This window comes from Saccostrea echinata, unplaced genomic scaffold (genome assembly GCF_033153115.1).
Source record: "Saccostrea echinata isolate AGI-Se365-2 ecotype Australia unplaced genomic scaffold, CSIRO_AGI_Sech_v1 ptg000054l, whole genome shotgun sequence".
In the NCBI taxonomy this organism is placed as follows: Eukaryota; Metazoa; Mollusca; class Bivalvia; order Ostreida; family Ostreidae; genus Saccostrea; species Saccostrea echinata.
This window is the reverse complement of record NW_026889803.1, coordinates 23698029-23711967: the sequence shown is the minus strand read 5'-3', so window position 1 is coordinate 23711967 and position 13939 is coordinate 23698029. Positions and strand designations below refer to the sequence as shown.

At 36.2% G+C, this 13939-nt stretch overlaps 1 protein-coding gene across 1 annotated transcript in view; it reads right to left on the bottom strand.

Annotated features, from left to right (window-relative positions):
• LOC133206146 (probable ATP-dependent RNA helicase DHX37) overlaps positions 1-13939 on the bottom strand; it is a 725850-nt gene that overhangs the window by 103507 nt on the left and 608404 nt on the right. The window contains exon 20 of the mRNA XM_061342078.1: positions 4246-4402. Within this exon, the coding sequence (XP_061198062.1) occupies positions 4246-4402 (157 nt within the window). The remainder of the gene's footprint in view (positions 1-4245; positions 4403-13939) is intronic.

The following is a 13939-nucleotide window of genomic DNA, read 5'->3' as shown; positions in this document are numbered from 1 at the left end:
TAAAATCCTAGATCAGCCTGATGTGAGTGGCTACTGACTTTTAATGGAATTAGGCTATGAGAATTCAAACATAAATAATGAAACTTTTTGTTTTTCTTTTTAATTCACAAAATAATGTGAGAACCTGCATGCATGGGGTTGTTTTAACCCCCAACTCTACACTCCCATGCTGAAAAACTGGATCAACTGGCCATATCGGCTAAAAATAATGCTGAAATCATTTTTCTTACACAAAATTTTGGTTTCCTAATGCTTTTAAACATTAATACGAAAAAAGAACAAGAAGTCTGTGAGCCAATGCTCGCTAATAATACCCCCGCTCTGACGCAAATACACAAGTTCATTTATGAACAGACACAGGGATAAACAGGAAGTTGATATCAGATTTGTACAAAAATAAATTCCCCCATATAACATGCCTAAACAAAGAGTGTGCTAAACTATCAAGCATCTGCGATAAGTAGATGCTGAGAAAACTGTGACCAAAGGGGGAGTTTCGATAAGGCCGTTTTTCGGCCCCTCACGAAATTTTATGAAATTTTGATATTTTGTAGAAAAACTCCTTATCTTCCTAAAAATATGACAATAATTTATGTTACGCATTTTCCGGTCACGTGATAATTGAACATTCGAGTATACCGCCTGTCGTATATTTTTGGAGTAGACATTTTTATAGGGGGAAAGTGGATTTGTTTAACCGTCAAAATCGTAAATGAAATAGGATTAATATGAATAAAGACAAAAATTAACCGATTTCAACATTTTTTTTATACGGAAAATGGTAATTCTCTTATGCGAATGTTTTTTAAGGTGCGATATTTTTCTGATGTGTTAAATGTTACTTTTCTTTAAAGGAGGATGAATTTAACATACAAAACGTAAACATATATAGAAAGTTTTAACATCATAATTAATCGACAGTTTATACATAAACTTTATAATCAATATTTAACATTTTCCCATTCGAAAAATGCAAATAAAAGATATGTAGACATGAGATAGGTAAATGTAAAAACGTCATATACATGTATATGCAATACATTTTCATCAATGAGGTTATACAACTACATGTTTTATGAAAATATACCTTAATATCATAAAATTGAAATTAAATAAAATCTTTTGAAATAAAAAGATTAAACAATGAATGCAACTTTAAATACATACACAAATAAATTTTAGTTTATTTAAAAGCATCATATTGCTACGTAAGCTGGTACATTGTAGGTGAAAGGTAAGAAAATATTTTATCTGGCGGCTGCCACATAATTATATGGCAGCCGCTAGAAAAATATATCTGGCGGCTGCCAAATAGTTTTCTTGCGGCCACAACATAAATAACTGGCGGCGACCAGAAACTTATCTGGCGACCGCCACATAAATAACTAGAAGCCGACAAATAAGTTTCTTGTGGTGTAGACATGTAATCTAATAAAAAAATAAATTTAAAGTTATGAGGTGAAGACCTTATGAAGTGAATTTTTGTATAAAGTGTAGATTTGATCTTTGCTAATAAGGCTTAAACTCCCAGATTTGACTAAGTTGTTGATGTCGTTAAAGGCAGAGATTTTAAGCACCACCTTCAAAAATACTTGGTCTGTGTACCTCTGTCAATCAAGAGCATTAAGGTATATCACTGGGTGCTACAACTTGATTGGCAAAAACATTACAATTTTATCTGGTGGTCGCTAGATATTTCAATGGCAGGCGCTAGAAACTTATCTGGCGACCGTCAGATAATACATTTTTTTACCTAGCACCTACTGGCTTCAGTATATTGCAATGTATTTGATAATTATGAAATGATTAAATAATGATTATGAAACTTAGAAGTATTTGCTCACATAGATCAGCATTATATGTTTTCAGCATAACTGAGAGAATCCCAGCCAGGACTAATTTCCTCTCGCTTCCAAACTCTCCATAGATACTTAAGTTGCTTCACATTGATTTCTATTTACAAGGAAATACATATTTGTTCAGTCAGTCGTAAAATGTAAGAAAGATCCAGCATCTGAACCATGCTTGGTGGTGAGCAATCCTAGATGCATCGTCAGTGCAAGTTTGGTCACGATAAGGCTTATAGTTATGTAAGACCGATACCCGCTTCAAAATCTTTAACCTGCTCACTCATTAAGGAAATGTAGGTCATATCCAGCATCTGAAGCAATCTAGTACTGTGCATCCGAAGATGCATTATGAAGCAAGTCTGGTCAACAAGTGCTTACAGATGCTCTCTCCGAAAATTTAAACCTGCTTTTAAAACATTTACCTGGACATTCTTTGGCTGAAAATCCAGCATCTGAAACCTGACTGGTGACAAGGAAACATGCTGGATCAGGTGACTCTGATTAATATCTATTAGGGCATACATATATTTGAAAAAAAAAAATCTTCTTCAAAAACTTTAACCTGGAACACGGATGCCGACGGAATTACAAATTAAAGTTCCCCCAACTTCGAGGAGGTGAGCTAAAAATGTGACGTTAACGTTATACGTTGGCGACAAAAGAGTATCGAAATGAAGATAGGATACGATAATGTTTTCTACTGTTAAAATAATCGAGAATCTTCTTTGATTTAAACAAATATGCTACTTCTGGCTTGGTATTTTAATACAGAGTCAGATCAAGAAACCAGGAGGTTCTAATTTTAGATATGCAAATTTTATGTAATTTTCAATTTTTGGATATGAAGTGCACACGCGACACTCATCATATTTCAAGAAATTAGTGTGCAGAGTATATCTAATTACTGAACAAATTTAGGTGAGTGTCCCTCATGCACTTCATATTCTAAACATCGATTTATAAATGCCACCCTCTTACATTTTCCCATAAGCCTAATGTTAACGGATTTGAGGGTACATCTAAGTATGTATCAGCTACGGTGTGAATTCATCTCATATTAACTTTTGAAATAAAAATAACAAAAGTTAACATATTTATCTTGAATTCTAAACTAGTTTCGAAAAAAGAAATTGAAATTTATTTTTATGAAAAAAAGTGGGCCGCTGACAGCCTTATCGAAACTCCCCCTTTGTTATGTATGGTACGGTCAGACGCACACAACAGGAAGTTGACATCGTATTCTCACAAAAATGTATCCCACCATATGACATGCCTAAACAAAGAGTGTGCTAAACTTTCAAACATCTGGGATAAGGAGATGCTGAGAAAACTGCGACCAAAATTTTTAATGTATGGTACGGACAGACGCATGGATAAACAGGAAAGTTGACATCGGATTCATAAAAAAATGAATCCCACCATATGGCATGCCTAAACAAAGAGTGTGCTAAAATTTCAAGCATCTGCAATGAGTAATTCCTGAGAAAACTGCAACCAAAATTTGTTATGTATGGTACGGACAGATGCACGGATTAACAGGAAGTTGACATCTGATTCACACAAAAATGAATCCCACCATATGCAATGCCTAAACAAAGAGTGTGCTAAAATTTCAATCATCTGTGATGAGTAGGTGCTGAAAAAACTGCAACCAAAATTTGTTACGGACAGACACATGGACACACAGACAGACACACAAGGGTAAAACAGTATACCCCCCTCTCCTCTGGAGCAGGGGTATAAAAATTTACTGGCTGACTCTCTAAGCTTTTTTTTAAAAGCTAAAGGACAAGATAGGCTAAGACCCCTTTTTGGCCCCTGGTTTTGAGTGTCTTTTAGAATGCTGCAACAGTTTATCAATAAAAACCTGTTGTCTACCCTGCCACAAAAAGAGTATTGGTTCTAAGTTATGGGATACACAGAGGTCATGGGAAGGTCAGAAAATATGTCAATTTCCGAATCTTCTCATTTTTATGCAAATTTTCATCCATTTTACAGCACATTTTGTTTCACAAGACATAGAGCACAAGCTTGCCTATCTTCCAAATTTATATATTTCATACATTAGTATCAGATGGATCTTATGTATAAAAATCTCAGATAGGCAAGCTTGTGCTCTATGTTTCCCGAAGTGAAAATTATCTCAAATTTGACAAAATTTTACTAGAATTGAGGAAATTTGGGAAAATGTCCTACTTCTGCACCCTCTTGTGACCTCCGTGTAAGCTTTGAATCAAAATTAGTTCTGGTTTTAAAACAAGCATCATTTTAAGTTCTTAACTACAAACAATTACAATTTTAACTGTGTTCTGATTTTTACATCAAATAAGGGGCCAAATTCGGCCGTTACCATACCTTGTCCTTTGTAATGAGTGATAAAAATATTGGAGCATACCAGAATTAGTCAGTTGAGCTCGTAGTTTTCTGATTTCTTTCATGGCCTTGTATCTGATACCTTGTTTTTCACAAAACTCCAGAGTGGCTCCTTGGTATTCACATGCTCCCACAGCCTTTAGCAATACCATCAGATCTCCAAGTAGGAAAGAGTGATCCTATTTATTTAAAATTTTATTCCTTCTATAAAGTACATTGAATTTTTCCATATGAGTAGCACCAATTAGTGTGTCTAAAGGTGCACTGAATAAAACATTTCCTAATGAGAATACAGATTTCTTCATCATTTAAAGCTGCGTTTTTGCAAATTTTATTTTGCAGTTAAAATTTGCTTTTATGATAAATCTGTAAGTAACTTAAGCCTTTATGATCAATTAGATAAAAATAAAGTATTAAAATGTTTCAGAAGAAAGATTTCTGTACAATGGAATGTATAGTATTATATAAGAAATCAATATTGTACAGGTCGACAATAATGTAATTTTGCTTCAATCAAAGCTTATAAATAGATTTACCATTGCAAGTATGAACATAAGAAATTTATATCTGTTATTTTTTCTGTCATTGCAATAGTTAAGTACAATTTTGCAACAAAAATTTCCGACATCAAAGTTGCAGCTCATATTGCTTTCACCGTTTTACTCAGACTCCTTAGTTCAAAAGGAGCATATCTCCCAGAAAAATGAGGAATGCACGTAGCTTCATTAAAGATGTAATTAAATCTAAGACTGTTCAGCTTTTTATTTACAGTAATTACTATTAATTACTGTAAACCAACTTTTATTCGCATGTGAGAAATATTTGCCACTTTTGCAATCTATTTTAACTCGCGAATATTAATCACCACGAACTATTTATTTTGCTTTGTATTTGTATAGAATGTTTCCTCAGTCACAAAAATTACTGACGAATTGCAAATAAAAGTTAACCCGAATAATAGTTGGTTTACAGTAACATAAGAGCTTTATTTATGATTAATTAACTTGATTAATATAAAATACATGGCTACTGTCTTGAAATATAAGCGATATTTGGGGGAGGGTAAGAAAACGTGATGGAGGGCGAGGCTTGCCGAGCCCTCCTTCACGTTTTCAACCCGAGCTTCCACATAAGTTGCTTTTCACATGCTTCCACATAAGTTTCAGCTTTTCTGGCCCAGTGGTTCTTGAGATGAAGATTTTTGAAGATTTTCACTACATACTTCAATGTAAAACTTGGATTCACTATTGTGGCCCTGCCCTACCCCCTGGGGTAATGATTTGAAAAATTTAGAATCTGAACTACCCCAGGATGCTTCCACATAAGTTTCAGCCGTTCTGGCCATGTGGTTCTTGAGAAGATTTTTTTCTGCATATTTCAACGTAAAACTTGGATTCCCTATTGTGGTCCCGCCCTACCCCCGGGGGTCATGATTTGAACAATTTAGATTCTACACTACCCCAGGATGCTTCTGCATAAGTTTCAGCTTTTCTGGCCCACTGGTTCTTGAGAAGAAGATTTTTGAAAAAAAAATTTCTGCATATTTCAATGCAAAACTCGGATTCCCTATTGTGGTCCCGCCCTACCCCCGGGGGTTATTATTTGAACAATTTAGATTCTACACCACCCCAGGATGCTTCCGCATAAGTTTCAGCTTTTCTGGCCTACTGGTTCTTGAGAAGAAGATTTTTAAAGATTTTTTCCGCATATTTCAATGTAAAACTTGGATTCCCTACTGAGGCCCCGCCCTATCCCGGGGGGTTATGATTTGAACAGTTTAGAATCTACAATACACCAGGATGCTACAACATAAGTTTCAGCCTTTCTGGTTGTGTGGTTTTTGAGAAGAAGATTTTTTTCTGCAAATTCAATGTAAACCTTGGATTCCCTATTGTGGCCCCGCCCTACCCCTGGGGGTCATGATTTGAACAATTTAGAATCTACACTACCCCAGTATGCTTCCACATAAGTTTCAGCCTTTCTGGCCCAGTGGTTCTTGAGAAGAAGATTTTTTAATGACCCCACCCAAGTTTTGTCTTTTCTTGATTATCTCCCCTTTGAAGGGGACGTGGCCCTTCATTTTAACAATTTAAACTCCCCTTCACCCGAGGATGCTTTGTACCAAGTTTGGTTAAAATTGGCCCAGTGGTTCTTGAGAAGTTGAAAATGTGAAAAGTTTACAGACGGATGGAGAGACGGACGGACGGACGGACAACGGGTGATCAGAAAAGCTTACTTGATCTTTCATATCAGTGAGCTAAAATATTGAATGTTTGTTTGTTTATTGTTGTTTAACGTCCCTCTCGAGAATTTTTCACTCATATAGAGACGCCACCACTTGCTGGTGGAGAGCTGCAAATTTTGACCTATATTCGGCACTCAGGGCCATTGAGCAGTGAGGGATATTTTTGGAGCCAGCACCTACTGCGACATGGGACCTCGGTTTATACGGTCTCATCCGAAGGACCAGTCTCAATGTCCCACAGTGTGATTTGAACCCGTGACGTAAGGATCAACTCCTTACTCCATGACTCTAGAGCAAATGCTCTAACCACTTCGTATGCGGGCGACAAAAATTGAATGAAATGATGATATTAAAGTACCTGTAGCTTTTGTTCAGTATCATCAGAAGAAACAGACCTTCAGAACTTTGAAATATTTCATTAAATGACAAAAACCAATGACATTCCATATGTACACCAAAACATCATTTTTTTTTATCAATTGATGTCACAAATGCATGTTTAGAAATATCAAAACGTGATTTCTTGAGTTTGAAAGACAGAAAGTGCAGTTTATAAAATTCACTTTCAGTGGTGACTGAAAGTGCTCAGGACAAAAAAAACAAGAGGCCCAGGGGCCACATCGCTCACCTGAGCACTGTGGCTAGGAAAAGAGGAAAAATCTGTTTAGTATTGAAAAGCTTAAATGCATAAGTAGTCTCAACCTACCCCTAAAAGGGAGTGGGGGGGGGGGTATAATTTGAACAAAATTAAATCTACACTAACTAAGGATGCTTACATGATTTTTTGACAAACTGTGACTTTTTTCTCTACAAGTTTGAACTTTCATTGTGGCCCCACCCTACCCCTGGAGGTCATGATTTGAACAAAATTGAACCCACATCACCTGAGGATATTTCCATATAAATATGACCAATCATAGCTTTGCTGTTCTTGAGAAGAAGATTTTTCCTATATATTGCTACGTAAAACTTTGATTGTCCATTGTGGCCCCACCCTACCCCTGGGGGTCATGATTTGAAAAAACTTGAATCTACACCACCTGAGGATGCTTCCAAATAAATATGACCAATCATAAGTTTGCTGTTCTTGAGAAGAAGATTTTTGAAGATTTTTCCTACAGACTCCTTTGTAAAGATTTTTCCTATATACTCCTATGTTAATTAAAACTTTAATCTTCCATTGTGGCCACACCCTACCCCCAGGGGTCATGATTTGAACGAACTTGAACCCACATCACCTGAGGATGCTTCCATATAAATATGACCAATCACAGCTTTGCTGTTCTTGAGAAGAAGATTTTTGAAGATTTTTCCAATATACACATATGTTAAACTTTGATGGTCCATTTAGACCCCACCCTACCCCTGGGAGTCATGATTTGAACAATTTTGAATCTACACCACCTGAGGATGCTTCCAAATAAATATTACCAATCATTGCTTTGCTGTTCTTGAGAAGAAGATTTTTGAAGATTTTTCCTATATACACCTATGTTAAACTTTGATCGTCCAGTTAGACCCCACCCTACCCCTGGGAGTCATGATTTGAACAATTTTGAATCTACACCACCTGAGGATGCTTCCCTATAAATATTACCAATCATTGCTTTGCTGTTCTTGAGAAAAAGATTTTTGAAGATTTTTCCCATATATTCCTACATAAAACTTCGATCGTCCATTGTGGCCCCATCCTACCCCTTGGTTGTCATGATTTGTACAAACTTGAATCTACACCACCTGAGGATGCTTCCATATAAATATGACCAATCATAGCTTTGCTGTTCTTGAGAAAAAGATTTTTCCTATAAATTGCTATGTAAAACTTTGATCATCCATTGTGGCCCCACCCTACCCTCGGGGGTCATGATTTGAACAAACTTGAGTCTACACTAAATGACAATAATTCCACATGAGTTTCATCTTTCCTGGCCCATTGGTTCTTGAGAAGAAGATTTTTCAATAATACCATTAATTTTTTGCTATTTCATAATTATCTCCCCTTGTAGGGGGGCATGGCCCTTCATTTGAACAAACTTGAATCAGTTATACCCAAGGATACTTTGTGCCAAGTTTGATTAAAATTGGCCCAGTAGTTCTCAGGGATCGACATTAACGGTTGTCCGATTGCCCGGGACAAGTAAATTCTCAGTTCGGGCAAGTGAATCTTGCGACGTACTTGTCCGATTGGGCAAGTGATTTTTTCCTCATAGAAATGTACATATTTATTTCATATACATTAATTTATATAAAAAAACAATAAACTGAAGACTTGATTTCCGCCAGGCACCTGACTGACATTGTTTTTGTATTCGGAATTCCTTTTCAGCATTTCTGGATTATACCTTTCATTTGAAAATCGGATTCGTTATTCCGTTCTTTTTCCCTGGTAAATATGCTGTTCGTCTAACATTTTTGTTAACTTCTTATTTGGAAATTAGATTATTTATTCACTTACAGAATATAAGTAAAGTGTAACACGATGTATCCTGATCAAGGTAAAGATCGATGTGTGTTATGTAGCAACTATCTTCCTTCAGCGTTGTTTCACAGTTATCTCAGAAAATTACGATTCACAAAAGAATCCTACCGAAAATAATTTTTTAAAAATATGAATTTAAATAAACGGAGGGTTATTGCTTCATGGCAGTGTGTGTTAACAGGTTAAATTTACAGGGACAGTGGTATACATTTATGTACAAACGCAGCATCAAAATTTTTTCAGGTACCTCACCTTGCCAAATTGACGGTAGTGTATTTGGTCACATTTTTTCTTGTCATAATATTTACAGAAATAAAATTTTTTTTTCTGAAGTTCTTTCCTTATTTTGGGCAACCAAATTTTGTGTTCGGACAAGTCAAAGTTTGAGATCACTTGCCCGAAGGGCAAGTAAATCTGAAAGTTAATGTCTATCCCTGGTTCTGGAGAAGATGAAAATGTGAAAAGTTTACGACAACAACGACGACGCCAACGACGACAATGCCGACAGACAACAGACAAATTTCAATCAGAAAAGCTCAATTGAGCCTTCGGCTCAGGTGAGCTAAAAAAGGGAAATTGATCTTGCGAATTTATCTGTCATGCTCCATGGTTTCTGAAATTAGGTAATTATTAGGTTGCTAGCACACTACTCAACAAGAGGCTCATGGGCCATGACACTCACCTGAGTAAGTTTTGCCCTGCTGTTCTTCCCAGATTTCCCCCCTTGTAATACTTAGTGTGGTCCAACTCAACAAGAGGCCCAAGGGCCACAATACTCACCTGAGCAACTTTTGCCCTACTGTTCTTCACCAGATCCCCCCTTGTACTTTTTCCAAGTTCAAGATTGATAACTCAACTGATACCAAATTCAAATTTGATCTTTATTATCTGGTAAAATACCTGCACATGCAATTTTAACCTTAAACATACATCCCTACAAAAGTTAGAGAGTGGAAACTGAAAATTTCTTATTTTTTGTAAGTTCAAGAGGAATAATTCTATCAAAAATCATCCAACCGTGACCAAATTCAAACTTGATCCACATATTCCTATGACGTATCAATATGTCAAATTTAAGTTGAATGTGTGCAATTGTTGCCGAGATAAATGAATGGAAAGTCAATGATGACAGAATGACAGCATGATTGAACAGCATAAAAAAAAGAGGCCCATGGGCCACATCGCTCACCTGAGCACATTGGCTAGGAAAAAGCACAAATAGTTCAGTATTGAAAAGTAAACATTGGGGGGGGGGGGGGGGGGGGCTTGAATTTTAAACTACTTGAGGATGCTTCCATACCAATGTATAACAAAACATTGATCATTAAAAAGTTATGAATTGAAGACTTTTGGCCCTCTTGGCCCCTAATGTGATGAGTCAGCCCTTTTATTCTACACAATTTCTGTTCAATATGTGTTAAGAAAATCATAATTTTGAAGATTTGATAAAACAAGAGGCCCAATGGCCTGAATGGTCACCTGAGTATAATACAACAATTGAGAGGATCATAGAGTATAAAATCAACTGATAGATGAAGTTTTGTTGCCCAAAAGCAATAGAAGTAGGAAGATCAGGATCAACAAAATAATTAGTCTAATATTGAGTAACAACTCATAAATTAAGTTCTAATCTGTCCCCCTCTCATCACTATTACCATGCAGACTATTAACAAACTATTAGTACTTCTGTACTATCTTTAATGCCATAATATAACCTCTCACATTTACCTCTCTTGGTCTTTGAAGAACATTTAATAAGATATTTTTGTCTCATTTTTATTTATCTATTATTTACAGGTCTACTTGATCATTAAAACTAAGAAAGTACTTTTTGTATTATACAATAAAAATTCTAGCATAATTCTCTTATACTATTAACCTTTCAAATATACGTTATTTACAGTGGTTAATTATCAAAGATGAATGGAAAAGGGGAATAACTTCTCTCAGTAAAATAAAAATTAATAGAGCCCTGCCCAGGACCTGATTGCTTGACCATATGGTCCAGATGTTCAATTGATTGATTGTTTGTATGCTGTTTTACGTCCCTTTTGAGAATTTTTCATTCATATAGAGACGTCACCATATACCGGTGAAATTTTGACCTTTACTTGGCACTTACGGCCATTGAGTTGTGAGGGATCTTTATCGTGCCAACACCTGCCGTGACACGGGGCCTCGGTTTTTAAGGTCTCATCTGAAGGGCCCGCAACTTTCACTTCAAAGTGCCGAGCACATGGCGAAGGAACTGTTGCTACCCATTTTTTATTGACTTAGGTCAGTTGCAGCCGAGATTTGAACTCACGACCTCCCGATCACAGAGCGAGCGCTCTACCAACTGAGCTAATGTGAACAGCCCAGATGTTCAAAAATGTGGTAATTATACCCTTGCTTATTAAAACTTTTCCTAAGATTTAATGCATTTACACTATATGATAAATAGAGCCCAACCCTAACACCTGAACCCCTGACCCTGGGGTCATGAAATTCACAATTTTGGAAGAGGCACTCTTGCTCATCATAACTATGTACTTAGTTACTTTATTCAATACCCAGGAGCAGAGAAGATTTTCAAAGAACTAATGCATTTTCACTATATAATCAATAGAGCCCCCCCCCCAACACCTGAACCCCTGATCCTGGGGCCATGAAATTCACAATTTTGGAAGAGGCACTCTTGCTCATCATAACTATGTACTTAGTTACTTTATTTAATACCCAGGAGCAGAGAAGAAGATTTTCAAAGAAATAATGCATTTTCACTACATGATCTATAAAGCCCCACCCTAGCACCAGAACCCCTGACCTTGGGGTCATGAATTTCACAATTTTGGTAGAGGGCTCAATGCTTATTACAATCATGCCAACAGTTTGACTGCTTGATGTCCAGGATTAAAGAAGAAGATTTTTAAAGATTGCATTATTTTTGGTGGTTTTAGCCCCACCCCTTAGGCCCCAGGGGGACAGGGATCATGAAATTCACAATTTTTGTTCCCCTTCACCCATAGATGCTATATGCTAAAATTTGGTTCAAATTGGTTAAGTAGTTTCAGAGAAGAAGCTAAAAATGTTCAAATATTAACACACTCAGTGCCTCAGGTGACCTAAAAAAAGTCTCGAAAATTCACTCCTGATTCCTATCCTAAATTTCAACCTTTACCAAGCTTCCATGCTAGGCACTTTCAGAAACATGTCCTCTATTATCACTGAAATTTTCAGCACTCTAACTTTTATCATTTTTGTGTGTACAAAATGGTCACTAAAAATTTGATTAAAGGGCGATAACTTCTGACCGGAAGTGAATTTCCAAAAATTAAAAAACAAGAGGCCCAAAGGCCTTGAATTGCTCTTCTGATAAACTGTACAACCTATCACTTCTATTTGAAGCCTCTAAGTATCCTGTATACATGTATTTAGATATAGCCTTGAAATTCCAAAAGTAGGTCATCATGACCTACATTTTAGATGAAACACTCTGAGGACCCAAGATGATTCTAAGTCAGTTAGTACCTGAGAGTAGGTCATGGTTACCTATTTATCACTTTTCATTCTCTGAGAACCCATGATGCATCAAATAAGTTTGATGATTCTAAGCCAATTAATACCTAAAATATTTTTAAAATTATAACCATAAAATTTCAGAAGTGGGTCACAGTGACCTACTTTTCAGGTAACATACTTTGAGGACCCAAGATGCATCAACTGACAAAGTTTGATGATTCTAAGCCAATTAGTACCAAAAAAATATTTAATTATAGTCATATAAATTGAAAAGTAGTTCATGGTGACCTACTTTACCATAGACATACTCCAAGGATCCAAGATGCATCAAATGACAAAGTTTGACAATTCTAAGCCAATTAGTACCTGAAATATTTAATTAAAGCCATAAATTTTCAAAAGTAGGTCACGGTGACCTACTTTTCAGTCGACCCAAGAGGCATCAACTGACAAAGTATAAATTGAAAAGTAGGTCATGGTGACCTACTTTTCAGTCAACCTACTCCCGAGGACCCAAGATACATCAACTGACAAATTTTGATGATTCTAACCCTATATATTTAAAATAGATGTAAAATTTCAAAAGTAGGTCATGGTGACCTACTTTTCAGTTGACCTTTTTTGAGGACCCAAGATGCATCAACTTACAAAGTTTTATTATCATAGGCCTTAAAATGTCCAAATTATGCCTCTAAAACACTTTGAAATCGAATGCCTGCAAAGTTCACAAAGTAGGTCACTGTGACTTACTTTTTCATAAATATCTATTATGGCCCCAAGATGCATCATCTTACAAGATTTAATGATTCTAAACCTCTCAGTATTTGAATTAACAACCTTAATTGTTTTGAAAAAGATAAGCCATAAAATTCCAAAAGTAGGTCAAGGTGACCTACTTTTTAGTTGACGTACTTCGAGGACCCAAGATGTATCAACTGACAAAGTTTGATGATCATAGGCCTTAAATTGTTTGAAATATGCCTCTAAATCATTTTGAGAAAAGAATGGCCGCAAAATTTAAAAAGTAGGTCACTGTGACCTACTTTTGAGTCAATATGATATGAGGTCCTTAGATGCATCAACTGACAAGATTTGATGATCCTAGTCCTTATAGTAAGCAAAATATCAACATTTTAATAAAATGTAATTTTTGTTCAACTTTGAAGTGACCTTGAGATGATGCCCTTTGCCCCAGGGTGATGCCTTGAACAATTTTTGATCTACAACATATCCTCATCCTTCTGTGCAAGTTTGGTGTTATCTGCCCAGTGGTTCTTGAGAAGAAGATTTTTAAGCAACCAGTACTTTTGTTTCTATTTTCCTAATTATCTCCCCTTGTTTAAGGGTCACAACCCTTCTTTTATTATAAATGGGAGCCCTTGGACCAAGGATACCCTGTGACAAATTTGACAATAATTGGCCAAGGGGTTCTTGAGTTATGGCCCATATTCTAAAAAGGTTACACACACTTCACAAATGGCCATAGCATTA